This window comes from Dermacentor silvarum, unplaced genomic scaffold, assembly GCF_013339745.2.
Source record: "Dermacentor silvarum isolate Dsil-2018 unplaced genomic scaffold, BIME_Dsil_1.4 Seq727, whole genome shotgun sequence".
Lineage (NCBI taxonomy): Eukaryota > Metazoa > Arthropoda > Arachnida > Ixodida > Ixodidae > Dermacentor > Dermacentor silvarum.
The window spans coordinates 32,762-60,001 of record NW_023606682.1 but is presented as its reverse complement, the minus strand read 5'-3'; the positions used below and the strand labels follow the sequence as shown (position 1 = coordinate 60,001).

Below are 27,240 nucleotides of genomic sequence, written 5' to 3'. Positions count from 1 at the left end.
ACCACACAACGCTTGTCGCTTAACGAGTCAGTCGCGGTCTTCCGGGTACGTCGGGACTCGAACTGAGGACCAGGAGCCCAGGGAGCATCTAGTGCCATTTAGTTGCCTCTGCTAACCTCTATAGCCGTATTTCATTCTTCATTTGTGAGTGAACGATAAAGAAATCTGTAAAGACGAGTGCGCGAGATACTCACACTGTTACCCCTCTGCAGCGTCAGTACCAGCCCCACCGCCTAGCACCGCCGTGGCCGCTCCCCAGCCTGGCCCGGCCATGTGCAAGTACAATGGGCGGATGTACAACGTCAACGAGGAGTTCTACAACGGCTGCCTCGAGGTTTGCCACTGCGGCGCCAACCTGCGCGTCAACTGCGCCATCATCGAGTGCCCGCACCATTTCAACCAGCACTTCAGCGAGTGCCTCGAGTGGGACATCGACCCAGCGTTCCAGCCATCTCCGCCGAACTGCTGCCCGCCGTCCAAGTGCAAGAAAGGTGCGGTGTCCTGCTCGTTTACTTTCTGGCTACATGCGGCTCATACTGCTTTTAAAGAAATGCACGATAAAAAGATACTCTGGGCAGTAGTCGGCAGACTGAAAGCTCATGCTAGCTGCTTACGTTTGCCTCATCAGGCCGAGAATTTTGCGTGGGCTTTGAAAAGTACTCTGGCAGTTCTGTAATACCGTCTAGGGTGATACCCATTTGTCTCTATGATGCTTAGGTCAGCTAACTTTTTGGCTCATTTGAGTGCTTTTAACCTAGCCATGTGTTGGCCTCTTGGCGACAGAAATGGCAGAACGGTATTCGATATTTAAGCGACTACTGCTGATGTTAACTACTCTCTGTAAACCACAGGGGTGAGGATAAAAAGCAACTTTCTTCATTTTTTGCTAGTGTGAAGCTTCTACCTGCATTAAGAACCCTTCCTGCTTTAAGACGCGTCGCTTTTACTTAGTTTTGTGTCTTGTTAACGTGATTTCAGCTTGCGTTATGGTTTTGCTCTTAACTCTTGTGGTAATGTCATAGCATGTTGCAAGTTCTCGCTTTTTTCTTTTTTGACTTACACACCGTCGTTGCTTAGTGGCTGTGACGTTGCGTTGCTAAGCACGAGGTCGGTTTCAAATCCCCGCCGCGGCGGTTGCATTTCCATACGGGCGAAATGCAAAGGCGCCCTTGTACCGTGCATTGGGTACACGGTAAAGAACCGCAGGAAGTCAAAGTTAATCCGGAGGCGCTCACTAAGGCGTGCGTCAGAATCAGATCGTGGTTGTGGCACGTAATAAATGCTGCTGAATTTTTTTTAACCGTGTCTCTGTCGCATGTCAGTGGGTTCCCAAACTGCTGTACACCCGCTTTCCAGAATTTGTCTGATGTAACTCCTACAGAACAGGTCACTAACCTGTTAAAGTACGAGTCCGGTGTTACAGCACAGAAAATGTCTCATGGTACATGGCTTTGCTACAGAGGAATGAGCTATACGAAACTCTTACTGTCCGTGATGGCCACCTGAGCCTCAGTGAAAGGTCTTTTCCTTCCTTTTCTAATATAATCTCTGTTAGACCGTTCGCGTGAGTTCGATGGCGTAATATTCGCAACTTCTAGCATATCCCGCAAGGAACTGCTCTACAACAGTTTACAAACGTGTTGACGGAAAAGTCCGGTGTTCCGACGCGAGAAATTGAGCACTTTGCATGCCTTTGCCACAAGAAAACATCAACCGACGATTACGATACTCCCTAATGCAAACTTTGAGCGCAGCTGTATACGTGCTTTAATTTCGCGATATATTGGATGGCGCGCACAATCTGCCTCGTGCGACACTTTTGCAAACGGAGCGACGTGTGGCGCGGCGGCCTCGCTAATCTAGAGATCGCGAGAGCCACCGTCATCGCACTACGCTTTTCTTCTCACGCTTTCGCCATTCCCTCCTCCTCCACTGTGCGCCCCATGGTTCCACTGCCACTTTCCTCCTCGCGTTTTTTATCCCCCGCTGCGATCCGCGTTTGCTTTCATCTTGCGCTGTGCTCGTTCGCTCGGTTACGCCGCCGACGCTCGCCGAAGGAACGGGCGCCTAAGAGCTACACTTTAAAAAGAAATCTCACTAGCACTTACAACTGGTAATCAGCACCCTACCTCACAGAACGATGTTATCTTTTCTTTCTCTTTTCCCGTCGATTATCTGCCAGACGGCTCGTGCCTCTTCAACGGCGTCAAGTTCCGCAACTTCCAGCAGATTCCGCAGGAGATGCTCGACTGCGGCAAACGCTGCGTCTGCGTCAACGGCAACGTTTCGTGCGAGAACCGGTGTCCTCCGCTCAACAGCTCACCGCCACCGACGCTCCCGTGCCACCCAGCGCAGGCTTACCGTGGCCACCTGCCCGGAGACGAGTGCTGTACCCACTGGATGTGCCGAGAACCCGAGAAGCCCGGTAAGTCGCTGATCTCGGGGGCACGCGTAGCGTACTTACGGCTTGTCTCTGACGAAGCGAACACTGCCTCGTAGCGCCACCTCGTAGCGTGACGCACGGCAATGGCCGCCGATCAAGTCGGTGATTACGGAACAAGCAGCAGGACTCTTTTTGTTTAGCTGTGAGGGTATGACGGACGAAAGAAACCACTTCACTTAGAAACGAGAAAACGCTGCACATAGGAACCAGACAAGTCAGCTGGGCATTTTAATGCCACCGGTAGAGGAAAAAAAAAAAGACATTGTATACAGCAAGGATGACTTTTGCCTTGCAGTGTGTAGACATCGCTGGTGGGTCAGAAACTACATTTTTTTTCGCAGCACTAATCCTTTTCACTGCGCAGATGTAGTTGAGGAAGATTTTTGCAGAAGTCGTTGCACGAATTGTTGCAGACGTTGTTGCTGATTTCACAGAAGTAAAGGTGCAGAAGTTGGCACATACATGACTGCACACTGCAATGCATCAAGTCTTCTATATTGATGAGATTACAGATCAAAACAACAGAAGTGTAAAAAAAAAGCGCACAAAAAGGCCAGACATTCTAGCCATCGGCCTCGTCTAGTCAGTTTGTGTCGGGCGTCGTGAAGCAGTGGTTTCTTTATCACGTCATGTCATGCCCTCCGTATTCGGCCTGCAGCTCAGCTTGATAGACAGGACTTTACCTTAGACAAGCACAAACGTTCATGTAAAATTTACACCGAGGAAGATTTGACGAGCCCAAATTTCTCGGTCGTCTGCGAAGTATTATATATACTGTGCCAACGATAAATCCGCGCTAACCTTCATACTCGCAAGCATGAATTATGCATGCCTAAAACGCGGTAAACATTCCTTACGGTAAGCGCCTTCGTGCTAAGCCTAAACCGTTGAGGGAAAATGTCTGTTCTTAAATTTGCATGCTAAATGGAGAGTCTGAAAGAAAAAAAAAGTGCGGCGAGCTACCCACGTTTCTTGTGACTGTGCATGCCTAAACTACGCGAAGCGGTTTCTATAGCAACTAAGAGAGGTTGTAAGCTTGCTTTTGAAAGCTGCTTGCCGTCTGTCATAACGCACGCCGCAGCATAAATAACAATTATGCCCAGTGAAGCAACACTGAAAAACTAAATGAATTGCTTTCGGCTGAAGAAATTCTGGTGCGTCGCCACATTCGTGAAACGTTTCAAAATCTTAAGAAATATAGTCACCGAGGCACAATGCCAAACTGGCACATTGCCAAACTTGCACGATGCCAAACTCACCGCGCAGTTCTTGGGAAAGGCTGCCATTGCCAGATAAGTCAGCACTCCAAGTGTGCCGTTCGATAAATGTTTGCTCTATAACTGAACTGTTCTCACTCCTGCAGGAGTGTATTAACCAAAATTAATCATAACTTGATATGCTGCGGAAAAATGCGGTGCTCGCCACAAGAATTTAATGTGGGAAGCAGCTTTGAAAAGTCTAAATAGTGCACTAAACTTGTTGCAGGTGGTTGAAGCGAGAGATAGAAATGTACCGCTGTTCTGGTGGACCAGGGGAGGTATTCTGTAGTCCACCTAGTGGACATGTCCATTTTGTTACTTTTGAAGTTTTGATTGGCTGGGCTGGGGTGCACTTTAGCAGGAGCCATGCGCCACAACCAATCAGCACTTCAACAGCACACCAAATGGTCATGTCCGCTAGGTGGAATCTTACAGAATACCTCCCCAGCTGAGAAGGCCATGCGGCATGGTTGGCAGAATGTGCCCAACACCTTCTTCATAAACACAAAGAAAGTTGTGACGTTATCATGACGTACAGACGACAGCTTGCGCAAAACAACATTGGTACATTCTAGCCTAAGCTGCTTCAGAGGTGCATCAACTTGAACTATACAAGATATTGCCTTCAAATTTTTAGGAAATTGTTAGGCAGGACGTTGAAAAGCATGCACGACCATAACGAACGACACAATATTCGGCGCACAAGAACAGTTCCTTACTGTTGCGCTACTTTCGTGTATGTCAGCGACATTTTTCTGTTTCGCTTTCTAGGTAAGATGTACGGTAGATTCGTCGGTATTTCAATGAATCAGGAAATCGAATGATCATCAACTGATTGGGCATATCAGTGAGCAAATCAGTCGATTACTCTATCAGTCAATTTCGAAGCCCGGATAACTCACTCAATCATGTGGTCGGTCGACCAGTTGATCGATCAATCACTCAGGCAGTCAAACAGTCACCCAGTTCAGTCATCCAGCCACCCACGAACCGATCCCTTGGACTCGCTACTACACTAATATTCAAATATCCATTGCCTCGTAAATTACACACAAGCTTTGAAACCATCTCCACATTGAGTCCTTAACTAACCGGCGAGTCAGACGTCACTTTTAATAATCCTTGACCTTAGCTGTGGAAGCTTGTCAAAGTTGCACATAGTAAGGCTGATCCGGTCTGTCAGTAAGTCTATAGATGGAGGACGGTCCGTCGATCAACCAACTGATCGGCTGGTCGGTGCATAAACATTCGATCAGTACGAGTAGATGGCTAGAGGAATGCACCTCAGGCCGACCTCTCTGCATTTCGTATCATTAAACTTCTCACTCTCTCTAATCGCTCTCAACGGCGACGTATCTAGCTATTGATAACAAATATTACAGAGGTAAACACACATGTCTGGAACACACTCCTGAGGGCCAAAGCAGCTACTAAAGCTTAAGCCGACCACCAGGTCCAGAGAAATCAATGGAAACTGTAAATGTAGTCACGCAACCTCACAAACAGCCGATTTTGTGCCACATGTCATCTTCAGATATCGCCAGCGCAGTCCAGAGAACGTGCTTCGCGCGTTCTAGAGAAGTGCGTTGACTTCTACGTGCGAAGCAAATGAGCTCGCTCCGAATTTCACCGACATGAAAACCAAACCAAACCAAGCCAAACCAGTGCAGACGCTCTCGGCTTCAACCATCTGCGACAAACCCCTCAGCTTTTTTGTGTTAGCCTAAACCCGGGTGTGTGTGTCTTCTAAACTGCGCCCTCCCGCCGCTTGCGCGGCACGCGGCCCGCCCCCTCGCGTAGCGGTGCACTGCCTGTTCCACGGCGAACGCTACAAGCTGCACGAGGAGTGGGAGATGGTCAAGGGCTCCGTGCGCCGCCAGTGCTCGTGCAAGCTGCGCGCCACTGGCGCCGCCGAGGCCGAGTGCACGTCCTCGTGTCCGGCCATCCCCGAGCGGTTCCAAAAGCCGAACCCACAGTGCCCGCGGCCCGTGGTCGTCACGCCCAACGACCCCGGCGTCTGCCCCTACATTGTGTGTAGTCCCACGCAGCCAGGTAATGACGGTTTACGGTACGGTATCGCGTGGTTTTGCGCGCGATAACCCAACTGTTTCGTGCTAGCCCTCGGTACAAATCAGGGGACGTATTGTGCGACGATCACTTTCGGCGATAGTATCGCTTTGGCCACGCCTAATTGGCCACGCCTTGGCCATCAGGCGCACGCTGATTGGCTGGTTGAGCAAAATCGGATGAGCTGATTGGCTGGTTGAGCACTACGTGCTGATGAGCTCATCTGAGTTTGCTCAACCAGCCAATCAGCGCGCGCCTGATGGCCAAGGCGATAGTATCGCCTAAAGTGAATCGTCGAAGAATACGTCCCCAGAGGTCGCACGAAAGCCTGCAGGTAAAACTTATCAACGTTTGCTTCTTTGCGGCGCTTTCATTCTTTCGATCAATGAGTGGTTTGCTTAGTCTCTGACTGCGAACGCCAAGATACGGAATGTACTACACGTGTAACGAATCGCTTATTTAAAGTCGTGTGTACTACCCTTGCAAACGTGCCGTTGATCGGCTCTGTTATCTACGAAATTTCACGAAGAAAGAAGGAACGGGGCATAAGTATCATCGCTGGAACAAACATTCGCATACAAGTGCTTCTTAAGTCGGTTATTAAACTACAACTTTATTTGCCTCCCTCCTCGGGGATTGGCGCGACTGCTCTGTTGGTTTTTTTTTGCCTAGTAAAGTGGGCCGATCCCGAACACGGGTGTATTGAAAACTGAGCCGGTGCCAGAGACGGCGTGATTCGTCACGCGTTGAGGTACTTTGGTGGAGTGACCACGTATCACACGTCTCTTCCCTGTTGTGCGCGCTTGTCTCCGCTTCGTCCTTCAGGTGGTTTATTTAAAACATTCCGCTCAATGGAATTCCAGCGGAGGTGAAGGAAGCTAACACGATCTGTGAAAGTCATTATTGATTGTTTATACTGCATTTTTTACTGGCATAAACAAGTGCCTCGCTAAGGGATTTTATCAACCGCTCTATTGCCATTCAGTATAAGAAAATTCCAATTCTCGGGGCCTGAAGTACGACTTGGGTGCACTTGTAAATGTATACCGCAATGTGTACGTTACACAATCGCTAGTCTGTTTTCACTGCACGCGGTACTCCCATAGACTATAGATTGTCTACGCACTTCAAGTAGACTGTTTTGTTGCAGACTTACTTTGTCTACAATATGTACATGCTGGCTCACTGTTTGTAAAAAGTCTGCAAACAGCTGACGCCGAAATGGTAAGGTATAAAACAAGGTTTCTACCGACTCAGAGACTTCATGGAAAAAAATGCGTTTTGACTTTCTGTATGTGCAAATGAACTTTAGTTAACACGGTATTATACAGGGCGTTCAGTTTTAAGTTTTACGGAATTTTTAGAAATCGCCTGTGGTAGGTAGCATACTTCATATCATTGAGCTCCGTTATTCGATGAGGCGGACATTAGTAGCACGAGAAATCGAAGTACATATTCAAGTAATTATCAAAAATTCACTGATTAACTTCTTAGTTACTTTTCGACACATGTTGCAATTTACAAATTGTAGCCGGTGAGCTTGTCAGGCTTATCCACTTGGAATGAAATTCCAGAAGGACGCCAGTTTGGAGATATGCGTCATCAAACTCGCCGTAAAAATGCTTTGTTGTTCCACTTACTTTTTTGCCAAAATGCTCTTTTATACATTGTAGCACAAAAGTAACTGGAAAGACCATGTATTTCGTCCAATACTTTCGGAAATAATATATCGAAAATGGTGTCATCCTGGAAGTTCATTTCAAGTGGATGCGCCTTGCAAACTCACCGGCTACAATTCGTAAATTGCAATATGTGTCGTAAAGTAATTAACTAAGAAGTTCATTAGTCAATTTTGTTAATTAGTTGAACATTTGTTCCGATTTCGCGTGCTACTAATGTCCGCCTCTTCGAATAACCGAGCTCAAGGATAAGAATTATGCTACCGGCCATAGGCGATTTTTAGAAATTCCTGTAAAGCTTAATTTTGAACACCCGGTATATATGTGCTATAGCCTCAGAGCGTTCAGAATACAACTTGGGAAGCAATTGTTAAGCCAGTAAGATATGTAACAGTTGAGGTTGTGACAATTTCTCCTGCCACACTTAGCAACCCGAGCGGTCTAGGACACCTGCGAGCTCCTACAGCGAGTGTAACTACAGCTGCAGTCACGTAATCAGTCATTGGGGAGCTCCTGGAATTGTTTGTCTGTATGTCTGTTCGTTCGTTCGTTAGTTGATTCGTCCGTTGCAACTACTATCGAGGACTTTCTGAGAGAGAGACGGAAAAGTGAGGAGCGAAACCAGAAATGCGCCTGGTTGGCTACCCAACGCTCAATGAAGGGCGAAAGGAACGCTACCATAAGTAAAACAAGGGTAGGCGCATTGTAATTTCAAGACTAAACGCCCAGGCAATGCATGCACTGGTATGTAACAGACCACCTATGCAACTTTCAGATGCAGGTCTTCCGTAGCAAGGGGTTCTGAGACGTCTTGCTCTTTAAACGGTCTATCATCTAAATTGCGCAGACTAAAGCCTCGCGGCACACAATAGTATTGTTTCACGTAATTAACGGGAGGTCAGTGTAATGCGTGGTTGTTTTATTTATTCACGCTTAAACCTTTGGATAGTGCTTGACAGATAGAGGGAGTGTGAGAGGAATGATGCGGTGCAGTGGTAAAAACAAACTAACGAACGAATGTGAAGACATGACAAATGTGCAAAACATGAACATTCACCGAAGCTTAAGCATCACATCAATATGATTCTAAGGCGCGTCGTACGAGATGCAATGGCAACTATCCAAATTACGGCAAGTACATGTATTTGTCGCCACTCGGGTATGAATCCGTCAGTACCAGAATTTGAGGTTTCATTTATAGCCCTTCGACGAACAGCCTGTTTGCACCTTTTCCCGTAACATATGTGTAAAGCAATTCAGTATTTAGCAATAGGAACAAGCTCAATTTATTACGGATTGTTTATAGTATATAGCGAATTGAGTATTATCAAAAAGGACATATAGCTAAGGCTTAAAAATTGTGGTTGGTACGCTCACCGCAGGTAAATTCGTTTTAAGACAAGGGCTTCTTAGCATCACTTCGCAAGGATTTGGCGCATCTGGGTATCTTGTCACCACTTCTAGCAAAATTACGGCCTCTTTCGCGCCTCCAGAGAGTCGTATCGAGTAGCAAACTGGTATCAAATTGTAGGTCTCAACGAGACAAAAAGTGTGAATTTATTGCAGAGTAGGTAAAACTAACGGTACGGACGCAATTCGGGGCAATATAGTCGAAAATTAACCAGCATTGCACTGTATTCCTGTAAAGGGTGCACTGCCGTAAATATACGCATGTTGAGGCAAAGCCACCGTATGACACACTTTTTTGGAAATGGAGCTAGTTCGCTTGGACTAATCAGGGCTCACGCAGGGCAGTGGTGTGTGGAAGGCAGCTTCGCCGGTGCCCACAAGAAGCGAGCATTACTCGCGGCGTAGGCAAAAAACAGTATGGGCGTAATACACGATATGCAGAACCTGCAATTTCGCTTCTCCACACTACTTCTTTGACGCAACTAAGAAGGCGAACCTCGGCATAGAATCGTAATTGAAGTGCCAACATACGGGTCAGTTACATCATTCATCGCACCGTCCGTTCCCCGCACAGTCCAAGGTTTCAAAACGTGTTTTTCAGCTTTACCAACGCCACTAACAGGAACACGGTAATCTTGGTTAGGGAAAGTTAGCTCTGTGGGAAAGTCAACTTACAGACTTGCATATTGTCTATTAGCGCCAATATAGCACAAGTTAGCCACATTGCACCGTAGAATGCGCAGTCTCTAGGTTCGACCCAACTGGTCTCTTGTTCAAAAAAAAAAAAAAAAAAAAAGGGTCAATCAAGTGTCCACGCTAAGGAAGACAAGGTCGACGTAATTGCGCATGAAATACGATACGAATCAGATATCAAATGAGCGAATAATGAACATAAAGAGAGACAAAAAGCGACACATTAGAGATATATAATCAACATTTATTTATAGAATCATTTTAATCACCATGGACCGTTGATCTTATCTTTAGCGTCGACACTTGGCTGACCCTTACTTTCTGGGTAATTTGTTTAATGCAAATTTTCCCCTCAGCGGTTTCCTGAAAACATGTGAACCGCATAACTGAGAAATTTAGCGGAACTCGTTATTGCTGCGTAATGAAGTTGTGATGAAAAATTAGCTGAAAGGAAGCTTCACATTAGGAGCTGGATGGCTGAAGGTTGTACTCGCCATTACTCACACGCTCTCGAAACGCCATTCGAGCAGTTCGAATAACGCAGCGTTTCCCTTGGCAATTGTCGTATGAAACTACGTAGTGTGGGAAGACTGCACATTGTTGGGTTGTAACGTGTAGAGGCAAGGAAGAACGTGTAGCGCAAGCGCTCGCACAGGACAAGATCAGTCCAGTGTTGAATTTTGAATACCAGGAAATTTAAAAACGTTCAACGCAACCGGATGGACTGCAAATAAATAAATGAATTAATTGATGATAAATGAAGGAATGAACAATAAATCAACGAAAATGAATGAATGATGGAGAAACATGAAAGAAACAACACCTATGTCTGTTTTTGTTGTTTTGTTTGGGCCCGTCCACCCCTTTGAGCTAAACTACCATAGCCAGAACACCTGGTGTAATCCTGCTGGATGCCGATGTTGCTAGGACAGATGGTACGTTTGAACGTACAAAGAATCGAACCACGTGTACCGGATTACCTAAACTAACAGTGGAACATCGGCAGCTAGGCTGTCGTAAAATGCGACCTATGGCTTATTTCGCCAGAGTTAAAGGGATGCTATAAATCAGCAGTAAATCACTTTTCACTGCTCTAGTAATCTTTACATACTCTAGTGCTATTATATCGGGGAGCGAGGTTTGTTACGATAGGAGAGAACGAAGGCCAAATTTTGTGCGCTAACTTCACACCAAAAAGCGCTGCCTCTGGATGTCAGTGTGACATCATGATTTAAAAGTATATTCGCGTACTTGCGCCCCCTTTATCTTCTGTGCCGAAAAAAAAAAGAAGTTCGCTATGCCGAGTCTTCAGTTGCTTTATATGGCGAGGTAATGGTTCGCTCATTGACGAACAGTTCACTGATCCTGATCAGCCGTCTGCAAACTTTTAGGACATCACTTTATGACGTGGGAACTAGCGCGACAACTTCAAGGTGGCGTCGCCACCTTCTTACATTCTTGCGACTATTTTGTTGGTGTGCCGAGCGTGCGCACGCGGCAAGGCTAGATTTTTTTCCCTGCCCAAGAAGCGTAAGATATCAGTGAGAAGTTTAGCGTGGTATTCCTTTTTTTAGTAATTTCCTTTAGCGAGCAGCGAACGTCCTCGACTCACTGTTTACCAATCCGTTCCGACGACAGGCAAGGAACTGCAGAACGTCAGCGTCGTAGCCGTCAACTCCACCGCGATACGTGTCCGCTTCACCCTGGCCAACATCCTGATCGGTCTGGTGGGCCACGCCGAGCTGCACTTCACCACGGACCCGCTCACGCCTCGGGAGACCTGGAGTACGCAGAAGTTCGCGCGTCCCAAGAGGCTGTTCGACACGGCCAACATCGAGTACTACCTGCCCGGGCTGCGTCCGGACACCACGTACTTCTTCCAGATACAGATAATCATCGACTCTCTCCAGTCCGGCCCGGAGAGCCAGGTCTTCAAGCTCACCATGCCACCCGGTGAGTAACAGCTTCCGCGGACTCCTCGGCCAGGAGACGTTGTTTGGTGGTTTATTAGGCTCGTGTTAGCGAAGGTTGAGCTGGCCTTTAAAGCTGGATTGACACGACGGGGCCGAATCACTGGTTCGGTCGGGCCAACGATCCAGGCTCCAGGGGCTCCAGGGATCCGGGGGGGATGGTACTGTCGCGGGGGGATGGTACGGTGTTACCATACCAACCCCTGAGTGGGATGGTATGGTAAAAACCGACCAGAGTATTGATTGTTAGGTTTTAGCGCCAAAAATGTATACACTACCTAAGGAATAGGGCAGTGCAATGGCGGAGGAGGACAACCGCTCCATGCAAGCAATTTAAAGGTAACGGGTACTCTAGCATTTAATTAGGGAAGCCACTGCGAACATAAGAGCCGACTCTCAAGTCAAGCTTTAGTATATATATATATTGAATAAGACAGGGATGAGAAAAAACGCAAAGAAACGGAAATCGACCATTACCAGCTAGCCCAGTGTTCCGTATACTTACGATAATTCATTTTCTTGCTTTGCTACAGAACCCACGACGACGACTACGGTGCCTCCGCTACTGCTGCTGGACATGATGATGGCCGTGAACAGCATCGACCCACACACGGCCAAGGTGTCCTGGAGGCCACTGGATAGCCGTGAGAAGAAGTACGTTGATGGCCTGCAGATTCGCTACAAAATGAACGGACAGGATCACGCCCCATGGAAGACCACGCCCATGATCCACAGGTAAAAACCGTGTGTTTATCTTGAGTTGCGCGCAGACAAAACACAAACAATAGGTAAGGCACCACAAAAGATAATTGAAAACGGATTTTTTTTAGAAAGGAAGCAAGATAAATATCGTAGTTACCGGATTACAGTCTGTGGACTACAGACATGTTTAAATGTAGGATGTCTGCGTAGTGCTTACTATCTATGGATGCGGAGAAGACTTGGTTTCATCTTTTTTTTTTAATATCATAGGCAGTTTTAAAGAAGCGAGATTTAACTACATCTGCAACCTTCTACAATTCTACATTGCGTAGCGATATCGAATGGATACTGGCGAAAATGTCACAGGGAAGCCGAGTGCATACTGATTGCGTAGAATTTAAGCAAAACAGTTTTTCAGCCGAAATTCGCCCGTCCGTACTAAATGGTGGTTGCGGGATACTTAAGACAAAAAAAATTAGGCTTTTTACTTTAAGCTAAAGTTTGCACCTCCAGATTATAGATACACCGGGTGCGAGTAAAACTCGAGGAAATACGGTATTAAGAACAATTACCGCGGAACGTAAAACCTGTAATACTACGTCGCTGCTAGAGGACACAGAAACCACAATAATGTGACGACGTCGAAAATTTTTCTAGGAAAGAAACGTCCTCTTTCGTTAGTGCCGTTAAAGCTTGGCTCACACGTTTTCGCGCGCTTTCATAATTCAAAACGCCTCGGCAGTTTTTACGCTTGCACTGTAGTCCCAACGCCTCGCGACTGTGATTGTGTACGGAAGCATGCAGAGATGTCTTAGTTGGACTCCGGTTTAATTTCGACCACCCGGGTTCCTTAACGTGCACCGCAGGCACGGGGAAGCCGAGTGCATACTGATTGCGTAGAATTTAAGCAAAACAGCTTTTCAGCCGAAATTCGCCCGTCCGTACTAAAAATGGTGGTTGCGGGATACTTAAGACAAAAAAAAAAAAAGAGCTTTTTACTTTAAGAAAAGCACGTTAAGAAAATTTGCACTCTTTTAATATGAATCAACCCACCGTGCTTAAAAACAGATGAAATTCTAATTTCAGAAAGGCAAAATGGTGAACTATGGCTATAGCGAAGTTACTGACATATTGACGATTTTTACCGGTCCCGACAACTTCGCTATAACGAAGTTCTACCGTAATCAAACGACCGCTCGTGTTCCTGTTTCTTTTGTTGAGGGAGAAACATCAAACGTAGCACGCGCAAGGAATTGCCCCGCCAGCGAGCTCTTCCGAAAAGACATTCAGCTCATTCTCAAAATGGAACTTCGGATAAACTTCGAGCCCCCTAAATGGCATTTCCACCCGCAGGGACGCGCATTTTCACCGCGTCCGCCTTAATAAAACTCAACCGGAAAATCGATGCACGCTCTCGAACTCCCGCTTCGCCTAACTGTCCAACTGAGTAAACCTTCGACAGCTTATTGCGACCTAGCTGATGCCCGAGAGACAAACAGCTCCGGGGTATCACTTTTCGCGATGAGCTATTGACCCTGGCTATCTCATTTACAGCCTGATTGCATCCCGGGTTCTCTTCCATATTCAGTACTATATAGAGACGTGGCGTACGCACAGACTGGCTACCGTATGTATCCGAGTATACCTCAAAGTTTACTGCCCAGCAGTATTGCGCAAAGTTTAGGGAATTCGACCGGTCGTGGGTTCCGTTAACGTCTGTGACGGCTGTACTCCGACGCGGACAGATCGCAACAAAAGCACTTGTTTGTTAACATTGAGATGCACATTTAAAAACTCAATGTCGTCCAAGCTATTCTGGTGCCCACCATTATGGCGTATTAGATGCTCCTAGTGTTTCTTTAGCAAGTTAATCGCAATAAATCAATCAATAACCATCCAAGGTGGGTTGATCTTTGCAGAGTCTAAACAATGCCGACATAAACGCGATCGATCAAAGCGTGCCTGCAGTTGCTTCCAAATATGGTATGTCGGAGAAGGTTGTGTTGGTCACGAGCATTCTGAGCTGTCACAATTTCGACGCTGGTCATTTAGATTGTTGCTAACTTCATCTGGCCTCGCGGTATCCTGTGAAAACCTGGAAAAACATGCACCTTATGAAACCGAGATCAAGCTGCTGTCTGGCTGCCGTAGTGACGGATTTTTCGCGTCCAAAGTTTTTAGTTCATTCGATACTCAAATGATTTGTAATGTCTACCACACTTTTATACTCATCGAAATCATCCTGCGTCGAAGGTTTCGAGTATGCTATCGAAGCAGGAATCATGAGGTCACTCGAGCTCGATCTATGTGGCTTTCTGGTGCGGAAACTCGATCTTCGTTGGGTACAATCTGCGTTTCATCAAACGCTGGCGCCAAAAGCGGTCATTAGAGTAGGGATTTCGTTTTCTTCTTCTCCCCTTCTTCGAACATCAGGGGGCTTTCGTCTGTTCGCGACCACAGTCTATACGCGAATAAACGCGGTACGCTTCGCAGGGACCGGACGTCGTACCTGCTGCAGGACTTGGAGCCCAGCGCGTCGTACCTGATCGATATGCAGTTCGCCGTGCCCGAGGGCCTGCCGACGCGCATCGAGTCTGCGCAGCACGTGGAAATGAGGACCGCCCCCATGCCCAGAGGTGAGGAGTTGACTCTGCCGTGCCTCTCTGGCGCTGCTAGTTCAGAATATAGCACTATTGAAACTGTACATTGCGGTCTCTGGAGTGTCCTCGAGGAGAGCTCGACGGGAGTCTGCAGAGACTGACACCAAGACTGACCAAAAAAAAAAAAAAAAGACGGCAGATCGCACGCCCTGTGGGATTCGATGTTAGGCGAAGCAGTGTGCGGGGAGCCTGCCAAGTTTATATATATATATATATATATATATATATATAGAGAGAGAGAGAGAGAGATACTCTCAAAGTGGCAAATGTTCGCCAAGAAATGCTTGGCATTTAAAAGAAAAACGTGGCGTAATTGTTCGTGAAGCTAAGCAGGAAATGCCGATCTATGGCGTAATTAATGCGTCAATGACTGTTGCACTCATTGTGCAACCTTTTTTTTATTTCCTCGTCATGTCTGTCGCAATAGCTGTTCATTGCAGAACAGGAAAGTGCAGACTGATGTACAATAGGTGAAAAACGTTGCATGCAGTCCCGGAGATCTGCCGATGATATGGCAACGGTTAATCCAAAGGAGCATTCATACGAGAAGGGGAAAAAGAGGGAAAGGAGGAGGTTAGCCCGTGTTATGCCGACGCTTAGTGGTTACTCTGTTGGCGCACTGTAGACCATGTCCGTTGACTAATTCCACAAGACTGCGTGCAGAAGTGTACAAAACAATAGTAAAATTTCTAAATAACGAACACGCATGCATATAACGAATTATCGGCTATAACAAAGCAAATATAAAAAAAAAGTTTACCGCAGATATTGGCGTGTGACGAGTATGTGCTTATAGTGAATATCGGATATAACGAAGCTATTTCTTTCTGTCGGTTAAGACTTATGTTCGAATCTGAAACTGTACCTGTTTAAGAGACGAGTTGCCGACGTTGTATTTGTGCAATTATATCTCTATCTATGCCATGTAAATAATAATGAAAAAAAAAGGACACGCGCAGCACGCAGCGTTTGAGCTCACTCCGTAATGGTTGCGGCGTTATTGATAGTGTTTGGCGCGTAGGCGTCTGTAAGCGTACGTAGCTCACTGTCAGTGGTTGTCGTCATTGCCGGTGTCGTTGTTGTTGCTTTTGTTGTCGTCATTGTTGCTTTTGTTTATTAATCGCGAAGACGGGCATCTTGGCTACTCAACAGCTAGCACTGCCAAAATCGGAGCTAGAAAGCTATAAAAAAGGTTGAAATAGAAGCAATGAGGAATAACGAAAACTTTTTGCACTGGGTGAAAGAAAAATTATCTCTAAGAACAAGGCATAGTCACAAATGTATGCTTATCATACGCAATTCAGATCCACGGTATGCATGATCAATGACAATCATGCCGTAAGTGCTGAGTTGTTGCTATGTGCTTCGTGCAGCTGATATGGTGTCACACGGCAATGTTACAGTTGCAGACCATCAGCACACAAAGGACGGTTTTCTGCAAAACAAACATTATTACTGTTTTTTTTTTGGCCAGTACCTCTCATTCAATAGGGCCGTGCAAGCAGTAATTTTTGAGACCTAATCTAATACGAATCGAATAATGCCAGAAGTGAATCAGATCGAGTATAGAATCCTTTTCGAATATTTTTCGAATAATGAGCAGCCATTGTCACGATGAATAAAAAGAAAACGATGTTCCCATCCTAATATTCATAACGCTAGCTTGTTTCTATTGTTACATTGCACGTTATGAAGCGTTGTTCATGAAAAGCACGAATGAAGCATCAGGAACAAATTAGAAGTTTGTTCGCATGCAGAGAACTCTTTGTAGAGTGCGAATGATCGCTGTACAGCCTTTAAAGTGTGGCTGCCTGAACGTTGTAGCCTTCTTGGTTACGTAGGTTCTCGTGTTTCATATACACTATGCCAGCAAGGATGGGATTTATCGTACTTTTGTACCAATTTTATGTTAGAATGCGCACAGTTGCAGTGTTAAATGATTCAAAATCATTAAAAAAATACATTCCTATTTACAAATAATTGCACATCCAATACGAGGACCAAATCGAATAAGCCAGTATTCGATCCGTTATTCGAAAGTTTCGAATATTCGCTCGTACGCCCCTGCGTTGAAGTCATCGCAAAGTTTTTTAGCAACGCCCTAAATGAATGGTTGCGGTTCCTTGCGCAGACGAGTACCAGTTCGAGTTGATTGTGAACGTGAAGAGGACCGAACAGTACTCGGCTTCGCTGGTGCTGGACGGCATACCGGATCCCATCACCAAGTACGTGCACGTGTTCAACGTCATGTACAAGAGCGAGGCGGCCGCCGAGCACATGCAGCGCTTCATGGTCCTCAAGGAGCCCAAGATTTTGCTGGAAGACCTCAAGCCCGGACAGAGGTGAGCCGGCGGCAGTCGTTAATCAATTAATAATTAAATCAATCAATCAATTAATCAATCAATTAATCCACCGATTAATCAATTAAATAATCAATTAATCAATTAATCAATAAACGAATCAGTCAATGAATCGGTCGGTCGGTAGACCAATCAGTCAATGAATCGGTCGATCAGGAGATCGATCAGTCAGTCAGTCAATCAATCAATCAATCAATCAATCAGTCACTGAATCGATCAATTGATGAATCAATTACTTTTGCAAACAAGTGTCTTTCTCGCATCTAAACATTTAAAACTATCTGTAACTAACTCGCCCACATTAAATTGCAGTTATAGAAGTTCAGTTCACTCCGACAGTTATCTCTGGGTTGATGTTAGATGGCATGAGCTTGCATGTGGTGCATTGTTGGTGCAGAAGGGTTTGGTGGCATAGCTTTTCTCACACGGTCGTACCCCGTGACTCAGGTACAAGGTGTGGGTGGAGGCCTACCTGACCAACGGCAAGACGACGACCTCCAACATTATGGACTTCCACACAAAGCCGGGTCCCCCGCCAACCACGACGACGACGTCGACCACGACGAGCACTACGACCGAGTCCAACGAGATCGAAGGTATGGAAGCCGCCTTGTGCACAATGGAGGCACCAAATCAGATGACAATATCATTTGTAGGCTTCGTGCTAGTAAATAGGACACCACCGATTTACACTGCTGGGCCTGGTGCTACAGTATCACGTCTAGGCTGTGTGTCCAGTACAGTAATTAGTGCGACTGAGTATCCCGCGCTGCGCGTGAACCTTTTTCCGCTGCTTGCCGTGGATACTTGCATGATAAGGCAATATCAGATGTGTGACTTGCCTATCGGCATTGCTATAGCGTTTGTGGCTCGCTTCTATATGAAAGTCGCAAAGACGGAAAAGATACCCGGTCTTCTGCCTCGCGCTGGTAATAAGTGTGGCGCAAGGCAACTTTTTTTTTCTCTTTTACCAAGGGCGCGATCTTTCCTCCGATGGTGGCTCTTTTACAAACGCTGCGCTCCGTACACCTGCAATTTTGTTTAATCTATTTAGTGAACTCGTCAAGGTGTTTTGTAAAACAGCTTTTTGTCACAGTCCTTCTTTCTGTATCTTGACAGAATGAAAATAAACTTCATTTGATTTGATATACATCATACTGCAGGCCCCGTGGCATAAGCAGGAGGGGCAAGGTACACTGATAAATGCGCAATAAAAAGCCTAGAGCGCTAATACAACATTACAAGAAAACGAAAGCGAAACAGCACAAAAAAGCAGCTTGACCTAGACAGAACTATTGAGAACGCGAGTTTTAAGTGACTTCCACGGATTTAAGCTCATTAAGAGGTACGGCATTCCATTCCTTGATAGAATCACTTATCGCCTCTTTGATAATGTAAGACAGCGTGCACTACAAACAACTGCCCTGGACTTGGCTCAGCTGGCGCAGTAGGCAACGTAATGGCATCACGCGCGGCGCTGTGTATACGGCGACTGACAATAATGGAGACCCATTGTTCGTGCACTATGCATGAAAATTAGGATTACGAGTATCAATGCATGCAGTTGGGTGAGTTGGTCGACATTCATTGTGCTTGCAGCATAAGCAAGGACGTAAGCGGACAAGAAAAAGAAAAGGACCTGTTCTGCCTTCTTGCTCAGTGTCCTTACGTCGCTGCTGTTCTATGAGTGAAATGTGCCAGCATGATCGCTGTCATGAGGTGGAAAAACCCACAAACAAATACATTTACGCATAACTGTACGTCGGAATAATTATACCGGCCACTTCTTTTTCAACATTGATAAATCAATGTTCATAGTATAGTGGTTTTAAAAGTAGTTGAGGTGTTCCCTTAAAAAGTTAACCATACTGCACATGCGCAAATTCCAGCGCGTTTGGATCTAATTGGACAATGAATGATGACGCAACGTGTCTTACTTTCCATTCTTCTTCTACCCCAACAGACAGCAAAGCGGTGGCCCTGCACAGCGTGCACCAGGACAACAGCACGGCCGAGGCGTACTACATCGCCCTCATCGTGGTCGCCATAGTCGCTGCGGTTGCCGGACTCGCATTTGCCGTCGTGCTGGTGCTGCTACTACGGAGGCAGTCTACGGCCAAGGCGCCCATCACTCGGAACCCGTCCGAGTCTGCGTACGACAACCCTACTTACAAGGTGGGAAGGAGATGCACGCGGAATCCTAAGGCTTTCTATGACGCGTGTTTCAAATGCGTAAGCATTTTTATGCCTAACCAACGAGAATCCTGTCCGTCACGTAAGACGAATGTAATGGCCCGTACCCCTTAAACATTGACTTATACCCACCTAAACAATGGCTCATACCCCTGTAAGCAATGGCTCATACCCCTGTAAGCAATGGCTCATACCCCGGTAAGCAATGGCTCATACACCGGTAAGCAATGGCTCATACCCCAGTAAGCAATGGCTCATACCACGGTAAGCAATGGCTCATACCACGGTAAGCAATGGCTCATACCCCGATAAAGGCTACTAGAGCTCAGCAAAGGAAGCGAACAGTGCATACGTTCATTGAAATTACCCATACAACACACAGAACAGCACACGTTTCAATGAAGAACAAGCTCAAAACAAGCATCCGAACCATCAATATAAAGCATTGCATACCCCCCTCAGCAAATCTAGTGTGGGTTTTGCAACAGCTTCGTTTGGACATCCAGAATAAAAAGGAGCGATAAGAGTTCATAAGGATCGGATCATGTTCGATAAGGTTGATAACGACCGATGAGGGTTTATAAGGGCTTATGCTGGTCGGATAAAGTTTCATAACATTGATAATGACACCGGGTTGATGAGCAAGTGACACAATGCTTTACGCATACCTAGACAACTCCGAGAGGAGTTTCTGCGTGAATTTTTTTCTTTCCCAGTCAATGTCGCTCGGTCGAGTAATGAAAAAAAAGAATGCAACAAAACATCAAGTCGGCCTAATAAATAAATGAATGAATGAGGGAATAAGTCAACCAATCAATCTTACCTAACTGCTGATCAACCAAGGATTGAGTGAGTGAATCAACGAGTCAATAAATGTTATGAAAATGTCGACCCCTGGATGAACAAATAAATGGATCGGTGAATCAGAGAATCAGCGACGTTTTCCCTAATTACTGACACTGATTGACGGAAGAAACCAGTCAGCAAATCGATTAGTTATAAAATTTATCTCATTACCAATCAATAAATGAATGAGCCTCTCAATCAGTCGAATAGCCACTCTGCGCGTCATGATGTAGCAGCATAGCAGACGACCGAGCCAGCCGAAGTGGGTGCCAAAATTTCGCAATGTTCTGCTGCCATGTGACCACGTTCTGCGTCGTGACGTCGCTATACACATACCTTTTTATAAATGACACCAAAACTTGCTCGCAGAAAAGATTTAAAGTGAATTAATTAGGGGATGCTTTGAGGCGTGCCATTATATATATATATTTCGGTTTTGAAGTCAAGAACTTTAACAAAACTAGTAAAGTCATGTAATAGCTTTGTTAAACCCCATAGTTCAATTATGTATATTTGAACACAGAACGACAATGGACTGAACTTTTGCTCACAGTGCAATGACTGTTCCGATTCTTGTTCTTTCTTACAGACTTATGATGGAGAGAAGCCCGAAGAGAAGAACGGGAATGTGCAAGCATGACTGCGACACTAGAAACATAGTCTTCACGCTGAGCGTTATTGTAATATAGCACTAGTACATATATAAATATAAATATACTATAATGTTCATAATTCCCCCCTGACACATGATTGTACATACGATGACAGCAAGAATGACGTTATAAGTATTCTTGTTTTTTTTCTCCATAAAAAAAGCGCACAAATAACAAAAGGACTGTTCATGTTGCTGCTGGGGTCCTTTTCTTTTTAGGTAGGACAACAAGAGATGTTGTCCTTGGCAGCATTTAGGACAGTGCTGCGCCAACTGCGCGTGTATGAGCACAACCAGCCAACGTGGAATGCGTCGACTGAGATTAGATATATTCAGATTGAATGTATGCTGACTTGCCGACAACGTTACTGTTTTTGCCTGAAATCGGGCCAACGGAGTTGCCTGTATGACGGGATCCGTTAGGATGGCACTTTACAGCATATTACGATGTTTAGGAGCGTACCGCACCAGTTCTGTTTAGTCATAGGTGAATTTAGTTTTTTTTTTCCTGCGACGCATATTTCTAAATATTTGCTTCGTATATTTGAGCCTGCGTACCTTGCTATATACCAGTGCGTACAAAAGGTCATGCTGAAGTGCAAAAGCTGACTGCTGCTTACGTAACACAGCAAACATTGTTAGACAGCAGCTGCATAGTTGCGTAATATGTTTCTTAGTCTCTTTTTACGCCATTTTGCGCCTGTAGGCAGCAAAAGTCATTGTCACGTGACCCACAACGACTTACAGTGGACACTAACCCGGCTGCTACGAAGTCCTCGCCTTCGAGGAGGCGCAATCTGCCATGATGAAACAACGTTTGTTGTGTTGTGTTGTGATTAGTGATGACGTGGATGTTGCATGCGATACTTTGCTACAACTTTCACATGCTGGTATGCACTGAAACGGTCAATCAGCAGTTCCGTTTTAACGCAGATGTCACTTGTGTCTGAGCTGCGATATTTACCACCTCCTTTTCAAATGCTTTTGTACATAAAACTATTTGCCCTGAGGTTTTTTTAGAAAACCCGCACCTGATGATGCCGGCTTTCTGCGCTACAATGCCAGCAAAAGCGATATACATATATCCCTTGAAATTTGCATAGTTTGTCGAGGCCAGACCTTACAGAGAGTGCACGTCAATACGCATCTCTTCTTTTACTGAACGCTAACGTTTACATTAAGCGACATACATTAGCAGGCCCTGTCCTGCTGACGGCCTGTCAACATCGTTCTTTTTTTTTTTATTTAAGGTCCCAGATGAAAGCTTCCCTAGACTTATAACTGTTTCACCGGTGAATTTTGTACACTGCCAATTGCAAACCACCTCACAAGAAGAGTTGGTGACTTTCCATCCATTATTTCGACCGCACTGACACAATCGTCAGTGTTCTAAAAAGCCTAACATTTCATATCAGCGTGAAAGGTCTTTTTTTTTCTTGGCTGTGATGTTTTTGCTGTAACTTTTTGCCGTTCTAATATTGCTTGAATGAAACTAGCATTCAGTATGAATTGTCGGTGTGTCCTTTGTTCCTTCGTAACTACCACTTAATTTTATTTGAGATCAAGCCAAGCTTGGGCTCACGTTATAATGCCATACAGAATGTGTTTAGGACTACGCTTAATACATGTGCTGTGAGCTGTTGTTTGACATTCCGAGTGCTGGATGCGTGTTTAAAAAAGGTGTGTTTGCTTTCGTGTAGTTTATTGTTGCTTTTTTTACGAGCAGAAAACGTCGCGTTATAAGTTTTTTTTTTGTTAAGTGGTGAGTCATGTTGGCTTAGCGCGTAGTGAATTTATGGAGCGCTGTTCGTTACAGCCTAAGATTGAATGAAGCATGTGTGTGTGTTGTGATTGTACATATGAAATGTTATCAAAGCTATCAGAGAACAAAGAGTACATGTCTTCACGTGTTTTTCTTGAAACAAAAGAAATGTACATGTGTAGGATGTGTACAATAAATCTATTGTGTGAAAATAAATGTCTGCTGTCCAGGTTTCTTTTTATTTTCCTTTCATCTCTACACATGCGCATTTCCAGAACAACATTCATAATTGGGTTCGTGATATGACAGTAAGAAAAAAGTAACTTTGCGGGAAAGTAATGACAGTGGGAAAACCGTTCACAATGAATCGTAATGATATTGATCTACAATGTGTCAGAAAAAAAAAAGTTGAGCCGCAAATATGCTTGTACAAGTGATTTAGTATGACAAGATTTGAAGCTCAATCACCAGTTTTTCCAGGAAATAATTCGGTAGTTTTGTTGCCGGAATATATTTCTAATTTATTCTGAAGTGTGAGTATGACAGTGCCCCACAAAGGCGCATATATCTTGTTTCCCTAAATAGCACACTGTACTCAAAACACACTCACTTTCTTTTGGTTTGAAAGGCATTCCTTTCTAAGATTTTTTCTTGTAAACCACATACAAATATAGGTTTGTCGTTTTGTTTCCGAAACGAACAAAAGTACCAGGGTATTTGAATATTGCTAAGGAACAGGCCTTTTAACAAGGCAGGTTTTTGTTGAAATGAAAAGATTCCGTTGCCCTTTAATTTTGATGGCTGTTTAGTTTTGTATAAACGTGATATAATACTAATAAAGAAATTCAGGGGTGATTTAGCTGTAAATGCGAGAGAAATGCTTTACCATTACGTCGTGTCTCTGAGATATCGGATCCATGATTGAAACCTCGTTCACCACATTTCAATGTTGTTCAGTAGCTCACGCGACATGCCTGCCGCTCTGATACTCCTAATTCCAACGCATTAAAAATGTAAGACTGGAGACGTCACACTGCAGGTTCTGGAAATCTAGAGGAGAGTTAACTGATGCAAGTAAAATCTGTTCTTTTTTCCTATTGACGCTTTTCGCGGAATCAGTTTGTTCTATAGAAACGAGATGGCGCTTTCGGCGGCGCGCCATACGTCTTCTTCAGTGACCGCGCACGAATACGAAACCATTACCGCTTTTACCTTGCTTCGGTGCGATCAGCTGTCGCAAATGCAACTGCGATTTCGCTAACGCACTGTGGTTCAATCATGCTGGATTGAAGACGTGTGCAGTAGGTGGCTGCGAAGATAGTGTCTGGCATGTTAAGGAATAGAATGAATCTGTGTGGCCAAGTACGCGGACCACTGCTGCAACTGTCCGAACGTGTTACCGGCACTTCGAGATGTAGTACGGCTTTCCTCGAGGATACAGAAATTTGTTCATCCGCCAGCGTTGTATCGCTAACCTTCGAAGAAAGCGCTTCAGCCCCGGAACGTCGGCAGGAGTGAGTACCGCTCGTTAAACTATGTTAAAGGGAGAAGCGCCGCTTTCTGTCATAGTAGGTTTCGCGCACAGTATCCACACACATCAACCCAAACTGGCACGGAAGCTTATGCCCACTCTATCGCCAGCGTGTCACGAATAAGTGAATGGGCGCACACTTGAACATATGCGCACTGTATACGCACAATAAATGACGGACTACACCGATAGCGCGCGAATGGTCGAAGCTGAATGTTTCGTGACAATCCAGAAGAGTGAGCGAGTTACTGGCAATACTAGATCTTTGCTACAAAGTATTACAATGTACAAAACAGCTACGTTTCAAGCCTTGTGCGCAGAAAGAACAAATATGTCGGAACTGAGCATACATACGCGTGATTAGACAGAAATTATTAACTAGTGACCGCACCGAGGAACTTTACTGAGTTATAAATGGTGACAAGCCGCTGCTTCAATATATTTGCCAATAAAGAACGAAGAGCAAAACACACTACTCCTAATTTAATTCATGAGCGGAAAGTTTCGATCGCGTGGAATACATATTTAGCCCCGCTTATAGAGCAAACACCATGTACGCTGCTCGCGCCGTTTGGACGTAGCTTAATCAGCTCCGAAAGTGCTCTTGCATGTTCTCTGAAGCTGCGGCCAAAGCTTCGTGTCATCTACCAAGTCACCGTCTACGATATATCCCGATACAAAGGTTTGCTAAGCTGCACCGGGCGTCGTACACATCCGTTGTAAACATTGGAGGCAACGGAGGCAGTTAAGGCAATCAATGGACGCGTCACCACATGATCAAACATGGCGGCGCCCACGGGATCACCACGAAAAGGGTCAATAGGCACACTGGATCGCACACATACATTAGCCAAGACTAGTTGCACCGTACATTATACTAAGCTATGACACATATGCGTATACCGAGTTCCAAACACTTATAAGAGGCCGTGATATGCGGCCCTGAGATGAACGGGTGAACAGATGACGACAATACAGATGACATGAAATGTTCAACATGGAGTGCAGGCAGAGAGAGCCTCGCTCTAAAAGCATAACACAACGCAAGCAACTGGGTGGCATAGAAAAAGAGTATAACATCAGCCGTGGGTTCCGAATGTAAGTTTTCAAATGATGCTCACAGAGACAGGAGTCGAGAGCTTAATGTAAGCAAGCTTTCAGATAAATTCTAAAAACCTCGCAAAAACAAAGGTTGATCCCTCTTTCAATGTAATTGGTCATAACGCGAAAGTCAAACGAGTGTTGTGAGAAGCAGTGGCAGCTTCCTTGCACATTCACAAAGACAAATTCATAGATGTGCACAGTCTTTTATTAATTACAGTTTCGCTCGAAGCGGCAAGTAATGACAGCGATAGCAAGCACGCGAGGCCTGTGCTACTGCGCAGCGTAGACAGAACCCCCGGAGCGTACCAGGCATCATAGCGTATAGAGGGCTTGCACTGACGTCATTGTAGCCGCCATGTTGGTGCACCGACAAGATGATAAGCTGGTTCCTTAACGTCCCGTGAAAGCTTTCAATAAGATGGATTGGACTGAAGTGCTCGTAGTCGCCATGTTGGTGCCCCAAAAAGGTGATAAGGTGAGTGCGTGACGTCACGTGAAAGCTATCAATTGGCGACGCGACGGTGAGTGCGTATGTGGCGAAACTAAAAATTTAATTAAATTGTGGGGTTTTTCGTGCCAAAACCACCGTCTGATTATTAGGCATGCCGTAGTGGGGGGACTCCGGATTAATTTGGACCACCTGGGGTTCTTTAACTGCGTCTTTACAGCTCCGGCGGCATCGTGAGCATCCGCCCATGCACAATCTCGAAGTGGTGCTGGTGCGCGTTGCTGTGGCGTCCACGGGCTGAAGGCGACGGTAAGGTGAAAAGCGAGCGACCTTGTCGGGGCTACAATGCTTACATGTAGGCTCCCTAGTCGTGGGCCGGCGAGCCGTTTCTCTCGGCCCTCCCCTTTCTAAACCGCTACTCGTGACCCCTCTTCCCTCAGTGTCATCCTACCCTTCTCCGACCGGCCCCATTTCAGCTCCCACCGCAAGGTAGCGCCAACTCGCAAGAATGACAAGGAAAAGTGCGTGGTCATTGCATGACGTACGTACACAGGACAGATTTGTATTGGGGCTCGGCAGAGAACACTTTCGTGATAAAAATTGCGTTCCGCGAACTTCGAACGCGCACTGGTGAAAAATTCCAATAGCAGCGTAAATATACAATAACACTAGGTATCTGTACTTTCTTTTTTTGTAAAGTGAGAAACAAATGCAGCATGTTTCAAAGCTCCTGTAGCATTTCTTTAATTCTAGTGCTACATTACACAGGAACATCGGCAACAACAATTATAACTGACTGAATATTAAGTTGCAGTAATACTTTCTTGCGTACTAGTTGGTTCATACTAGAAATAATAAACGAGCTGCGCAAGATGCACAAGAAAAGAAAGACGGGGATGGGACTGTGCGCTCTGTCCTACATTCTTCTTTCTGTTCCTGTGCATATGCAGCAGCACGTTTATATTTCGAATATTAAGTGACTGCCCACAACTGGGCACGCTAGCAAATTTGCTAGAAAAAATGTTTCTTCCTTTAAAAAAAATAAATTATACGCACTGTCTAGGTGCATTCGCGAAGTCACCACCGCCACGCAGTCAAGGGTACGACTGCGCACGCGCAGTGCCGCGACCTAGCCCGAAGGAGGCGTCATTCTCGCCTAGGCGCGTTGGAGATCACGTGATGTATGCTGCGAATGCCAGCGTGAGCATGCGAGGACGAGCCGAGAAGGCTGGTAATAATTCGATGCGCGCTCTCTTTCAAAGCGTCCAGTGTTGGAGATCACGTGATCTGCGGAGTTCTGGAGGCGCGGCACGGTTGAACAGGTGAAACTACAGTGTACTAGAACACTATAGGTGAAACGAAGCGGCAGCACAGAACGTTCGCGTTGTGTCCGTGAGTGCTCGCGGTGATCGAGTGAGCCCCGTTCAGGTGTGTCCTTGGGCGTGCTACAGCAGGCGTCTT

At 45.6% G+C, this 27,240-nt stretch overlaps 1 protein-coding gene across 2 annotated transcripts; it reads left to right on the top strand.

Annotated features, from left to right (window-relative positions):
• The first annotated feature begins 217 nt into the window (after nt 1-217).
• Nucleotides 218-22,907, top strand: LOC119435465 (putative epidermal cell surface receptor). 2 transcript variants are annotated; one of them, XM_037702316.2, is made up of 10 exons: nt 218-491; nt 2,183-2,425; nt 5,503-5,754; nt 11,190-11,504; nt 12,055-12,256; nt 14,717-14,859; nt 17,015-17,225; nt 17,691-17,839; nt 19,207-19,418; nt 20,872-22,907. In XM_037702316.2, exons 1-10 carry the CDS (start codon nt 272-274, stop codon nt 20,920-20,922), a joined length of 1,998 nt encoding a protein of 665 aa, XP_037558244.1. In that variant the 5' UTR covers nt 218-271; the 3' UTR covers nt 20,923-22,907. The 2 variants fall into 2 exon arrangements, with proteins under 2 accessions (XP_037558244.1, XP_037558245.1); XM_037702317.2 differs by lacking the exon at nt 5,503-5,754.
• The last annotated feature ends 4,333 nt before the right edge of the window (nt 22,908-27,240 follow it).

What these genes read in the sequence shown, in the direction of transcription:
- LOC119435465 (XM_037702316.2), top strand. Translation starts at nt 272, where the DNA reads ATGTGCAAGTACAATGGGCGGATGTACAACGTCAACGAGGAGTTCTAC. An exon ending in CAAGCTCACCATGCCACCCG is followed by an intron (nt 11,505 to 12,054) that starts GTGAGTAACAGC and finishes GCTTTGCTACAG; the next exon opens with AACCCACGACGACGACTACG. An exon ending in CGAGTCCAACGAGATCGAAG is followed by an intron (nt 17,840 to 19,206) that starts GTATGGAAGCCG and finishes CTACCCCAACAG; the next exon opens with ACAGCAAAGCGGTGGCCCTG.